At 38.5% G+C, this 6,008-nt stretch overlaps 1 protein-coding gene across 1 annotated transcript in view; it reads right to left on the reverse strand.

Moving 5' to 3' along the window:
* Vinc (vinculin) overlaps positions 1 to 5,023 on the reverse strand; it is a 51,833-nt gene extending 46,810 nt beyond the window's left edge. Inside the window, exon 1 of the mRNA XM_028316346.1 lies at positions 4,847 to 5,023. Coding sequence (XP_028172147.1) covers positions 4,847 to 4,903 — 57 coding nt within the window. The 5' untranslated portion in view covers positions 4,904 to 5,023. The remainder of the gene's footprint in view (positions 1 to 4,846) is intronic.
* Positions 5,024 to 6,008: the final 985 nt, after the last annotated feature.

Consider the following 6,008-nt stretch of genomic DNA (forward strand, 5'->3'; position numbering starts at 1 on the left):
TGCCATCGGAATATGTATAGCTTGCCCTACCACTACTTCGGGACAACATAATTAAGGGCTGAGAAGAAGTGGCGGAACAACTCAGTCACTTTTAGCTTAAGGATAGGGGATAGTGATGTATTTCATGAATCCATTTTTTGATACAGACAAAGAATTTTGCTGAGTGATAGAAGTCAAAATGCTGTGCTGCTGATGCAAGATAACTAATGAAAATGTTAGTATGTATTTGCAAACACGAAACTACATAAATACTTGGCCTCGTAGTGGTTTAGTTAGTTTAGATCAGTGGTTCTTAACCTTTAAATCACGAGGGACCGTTTCTGTCTTGTCAGGGACCACTTTTTTTTTTCGAAATCCTATGAAAGGGGAGATCGATTTCTCGCCCACTGTGCGCCGTTTGCATTGTGTTGACTCGACTCATCACGTCACGTTACGATGTCTTCGTGGACCACTTGGAATACCTTCAGGGACCACCAGTGGTCCGCGGACCACCGGTTAAGAACTACTGGTTTAGATAGACGGAAACTTTTTCAGCTACCGTAGGAACCTAGAGCTAGAGGGTACACTGGTGGTTCGTAATAATAACGAGTAGCCAATAAAAGTTTAGCGTCACAGCTTTCAAAATGGAACCGTGTGGGTTGATGGTAGCTCGCCAGTGTCAACTGACCATGTCTAATGGCAGTTAGTTACACGGCATAACTCTCTATTGACCTTGCCTCAACATACACGACTGTGTGACCATTAGAGACAAATAATGGGCTGAGCTTTAAAAACAATTGGGGTAAGCCAGTGGCGTAATTAATTGAATTACGAGACAGTGAAGCTTAATGTTTTCGGAACTGCCAAAACAGCTTACAGCAGTTCTAATAGCTTGCGTGAATGAATCATATTTTATTTTCCTTAAAAATGAATGCGGTTCTGAGAATTTATGAGCAATTAAGGTCTCAATGCCAATTTTATAGAACTCTAATAATGACCTACAATAATGGTGTCAATTTATAGTCATTGAGGATGAGGACTTTAGCGTCAGCCCAAAACTCCGCCACAAGAATGGCGTTGTCAGTAGCCTTCATTAAATCTTCCTGCGTGCAGTTGTTTGGGCACGCATCATGTGCTTCGTCGACTGGGGAACAAAACCACACGTGCACTCCAAGTTTGAGCCATCCAAGAATCCCCACCTGAACAGATTGTCCTTACTACGGCCGACCTGCGTCCGAAGTCTATTTAAAGACTTCCAGGTAGGCCAGGGGAGCTCATGTCCAGGCGGAGGACTTTTTCCATGTGATGTGAACACCCCTCTTTTTAACAATCACGTGAAAGCACATAAACAGAACAATAGTTGCGTGTTTACTACCCGTAGTATTCATTACACCCAGGAAAACCTACATTGGATACAGTCAGGCTTACAGGAACAGATACAATTCTATTTAGTTTTGAACCTTACTTCCCAGTAATAAGCTACAAGGTGTGTAAAACACATTCACATGTATCTCCGTGTTATTTAAGCAATATTTTCCCACATTACAGAGCATTACACTGTGACTAACGGCTGGCCGTGACACTGATGGTCCGCAGACTCGCGAGCCGCCAGTTTGCCAAACTTCAGCCACGGCTCACACGGCACTGGCACAGTCGGGATGGAACCGCCAGTCTTCCGCCAACTTGGTTCAGCAAACCAATAGCCCAATGGTGTCGGACTTAGGGTTGCCAGGTGTCCGGCCAAAGCCGATGTTCAGTTTGGCTTTTTACGGTCGTGTCCGGCCAAAATTGTCTTGTTCGGCCTGCCCGGCTTTTGTTAGGCTTTTAATGTGGTTGCCGCGCCAGGCGAAAGTCGAGCTACAGAATAATATTAAGCGCACGCATCAGGATGTTGGGCAACCGATGATGATAGAATTCACTCGTAAGCTATGTCACTAATTGCACCCCCCGTGACATGTCCGGCTTTTAGGGTAAAATGTCCGGCCAAATGAAGCACAGAGTCTGGCTTTTGTGTTTTAGGACCTGGCAACCCTAGTCGGACTGGCCCTTTCGAGATCCAAGGAGCGCTGGTTCGAGCCCCATGTCAACAGAAACACACGTTTATCTTGACACTGACACAGCCGGATTGTAACGGCCAGTATTCCGACTTGAGGCGACAACAGCTCTAAGCACACATGCTGCTTTTAGCTTCGGCGATCGGCGTTTTAGCCGCTTTTCCGCAGCAGCCACACATTCCATACCGCAAACTTAAAAATGCCAAACGCAGCGATCGAGTCGCTTTTAGGAAGCTCGACGCAGAAATGATTTATCAATGGGTAGCGCGGCATAACAGCGATCGCAAAATTTGCAATTATTCACCATGTTTGGCTACTGCGCTCCTGTGAAATACTTAGGTTTGCCAGATGGAAGTTTTGTAGGACATTGCAAGCTTGTTTTAAAATTGTACCTTAACATTTCTTGTAATTTCTTGTTTGGTCTAAAGTAGCAAAAACATATGATGACTCCAGTTGACACTTTAGTGTCCTTTGATCACCGATAGATGAGATCACCTAGGGTTGTAGGTTGGAGGGAGATCGTGCGGAGAGTTGTATCCGCCTCTACAATCGATGTGAACAACGCCTCAACGTGACCACAACCACTCTGCCAAGACCGTAACGAATAAGAAGAAGGGTTGTAGGTGATCAAAGTGGACTTCTTATCCATTGGTGATCAATGGACACCAAAGTGTCACTTACAGTCCATTAGGATATTTTTGATCACTTGGGTGATCATTTTAGAAAATCTCTATCCAGTGTTCCGGATCTATTCCGAACACTTTATAAACCTGTCACCGATCACTCAAGACGTTGAACCCCAATAATCCCCGGTTCAGTTATCCCATTGTCCATTGTGCTCGGCATGACTTCATGTACGAATTATGTCTTCATTTCACGGTGAATGGCTTTTAATTAATAGCATAATGAACCCATTTAATTGAATTCAACCATTTAAATAACCATTTAACTGTCTCTACATTATATTTTGTTTGATGAGTGTGACTCTTAAATATTTGGGGCCTGTTCTGTCAATAAAGGGAATAATTATTGTTATTTATTTAAATTGGTATCAAATGATAAGTACAATTTAAGTTTTAATTGATACAAAACCAACATTATACTGTTTACTTAACAATATAATATGTACCTAACATTATTCTACAGAAAGAATGGGTAATCTCCTTAGATTAATAAAACCTAGATGGATAGTCTTCATACAAACGCTTCGTCAAGAGTGAGGCAAAAACCTTATGTCATTAGTGTCAATTTTGTTGGGGAGTGTAGACAGTGAAGGCGATTTTCCCGAAAGTAGGGAAATTTTTAATACATTTTTAATAATTTTATAATTAACAAAAACAAAACGCATCATGTACTTACTTATTTATTGAATTCAAAGTACCTACCTAATAACAATAAGATAAATCGACTTAAAAGTCTCGATTTCATAAAAAAGGAAGTGTATTTGTACGGCGAACAATTGGGAAATAAATTTTCTTGTTACTGGTATCATTCCCGTATTTAATTTTTGAATGCCAAATTCAAGCAAAATACGCGTCGAATCGTAGTACTTACTTATGAAATGTAACACTGGTCACTTTCTTTTGTTTTTCTGATGTATTTTAGACACCCTTTCACAGCATAAACCGTTTTAATAATTAAAATTCGTCGGACGTGTTTACCAATTTTTCACTTTGACAGTTCATGTGACGTTTACGGGTAAGCCGTGCCGGCTCCCTAAAAACTGCCTCACCTTTCGTGCACTGACTATCTATCTAGGTTTTATTAATCTAAGGTCAACTCTTATTAATTTGAAGTCTCCATTTTACAAAACTTTATTCAAGTAAAATTTTATTTTTAATGATATCGTTTTATTTATTTATTTTTAACTCCTTGAACCCTAAGTGGTCAAATGTGACAGTGGTAATAATTGTTTTCTATTGTTTCTTGATAATTGGTATTTGGACGGGTAAGGACATCAACAACAAATCAATTTAAAAAATCAAATTCAAGTGCAACTAAGGTAAGCTAAGGTTGTGGTAATAGCTGTTATTATTTTGGTTTAAAATTATATCAGCATGGCAAATCCTATCCTGTTTGTAGCAAAGTGAAAGGTGATTCAAGTAGGAGACAATAGTAAACAAAAAAGTGGGCCACATTTCTTGCTTCAAGCGTCTATTGTGAGAACTAACACTAATAAAATGGTGGAAAACATATGTATCTGTATCACAAAGGCATAAAATATGGTTCACATAACGACTTAATAATTAATCTGATTAGCAAATATTTTATTTATCTAAGCTCTAAATCTAACTAGACATCATAATAATAAGCATTAATAAAGAAGGGTATTGTTGGGAATTTACTAATATTAATAATATAATAAAAAAATGTGTCATAGCCTGTCTAAAAAAATACTTTTTGATAATTCCAATTGGTAAACTTTTCGACCAATCGCGTAATGCAGTATGGCAAGAAACAGACCGAATTTATAGGATTTTTGGTGAGTCATTAAATATTCTAATGAAGTCAGTAAATAATTCATTAGCGTCAATGACACTCACATAGGGGCTGGACAGTCATCTTACGAGATATGACTAAGAATAAGTGCAGTCAAATCAAGTTATGCCCTAGGAAAGGCTTGCAAGGTTATCGCAAACGCCACGGCCGGCCGATTCCACCAAATATGGTAATTTTACCTCGCCTTAACCCGCGGAAAGATGACATAATACCCGATAACGTAGCCAGCATCCACAGTAAACAATAATCCTAAAACCTCACACCTACACGAGAAAATTAGAACACCAAAAAGCTATAAATAATTGCAAACTTACCTGTTGAGCTACAGGCTCCAATATACTCTCAATGATCTTCGTGTGAAAGACCGGCATTTTGCTGGTTTATGCACCTATCTACATGAGATAATAAACACAAATAACACAGAAATCACACAAAAACCACAAAATAATAAATAACACAACCGAACAGTGAGAGACCCAGAAAAATACTAACTGGATTAGAGTTGTGCCCACACTGTTCCTATAAGATACCTGTACAGCTGTGATAATGAATAAAAATACCTGTGAACTAGTCACAGTTATATTTTTTATCGTTATTGAGTTGAGACATGGTGTGAAACACGATTTCAACATTTTGTTTATGCAATCATAATAAATAAAAGTGGCACGTCTGAAATCCAATATTTATGGACTCAAACCCTAAGTTCAAAAGATACTAAATCAACATTATTATTTTTAATGTACACTGTGACTGTTACTAACACAAATTAATATGGATTATTCTGGTCCGAAATAAATACATTTATTATTTATTATATAAGGTCACCTCCAAAAGACAGACGAAATTTTAATAGGGCATCTAATTATATTGAAAAAATTGGACCCTAGCATTAAAACTAAAAAATATAGGCTAGTTTCTGTTTTTACTTTTCCTAACAAACTAAATGTGATATTTTTATTTTTAAACCCTCTCTGTCATTTTCACATTATTTACATAAGCTGCTGGACGTGACGTCCTTGTACACGGATGCACTGTCTGGCACGATCAATGCCATGCCTCCGTACCGCACTGAGTACTTCGGATTCACTCGACATAACATCAACTATCTCGAAAACTAGCATTTTAAAAATATGGTTGTGTTATCTAAAACGAATTAATTTAAGATGTTTTATTTGTCCCTTAAATCTCGTCTGTCTTTTGGAGGTGACCTTATATTTACATATAAACTTAATAACTTGTGGTCATGTATGTATGGCGGCATAGTGCATCCTTTACTTTCTTCCTTAGATACAAGGCAAATAGTGATCGCTCTGAAAATCGAATCCCTAAATGAATTCGAGATTCAGACAGAGAGGGCGAAGTAATTCCATATGCATACAAAAAACGCTGTAAAACCTTTCCGAAATCTCAACTGTCACTTTCTACCACTTACCTAAGGAGGCTGGTACTGTACAGTTATTTTTTATTTCACCTAGT

This window comes from Ostrinia furnacalis, unplaced genomic scaffold (genome assembly GCF_004193835.3).
Source record: "Ostrinia furnacalis isolate ACB-3 unplaced genomic scaffold, ASM419383v2 OfSCF5652, whole genome shotgun sequence".
Classification (NCBI taxonomy): domain Eukaryota; kingdom Metazoa; phylum Arthropoda; class Insecta; order Lepidoptera; family Crambidae; genus Ostrinia; species Ostrinia furnacalis.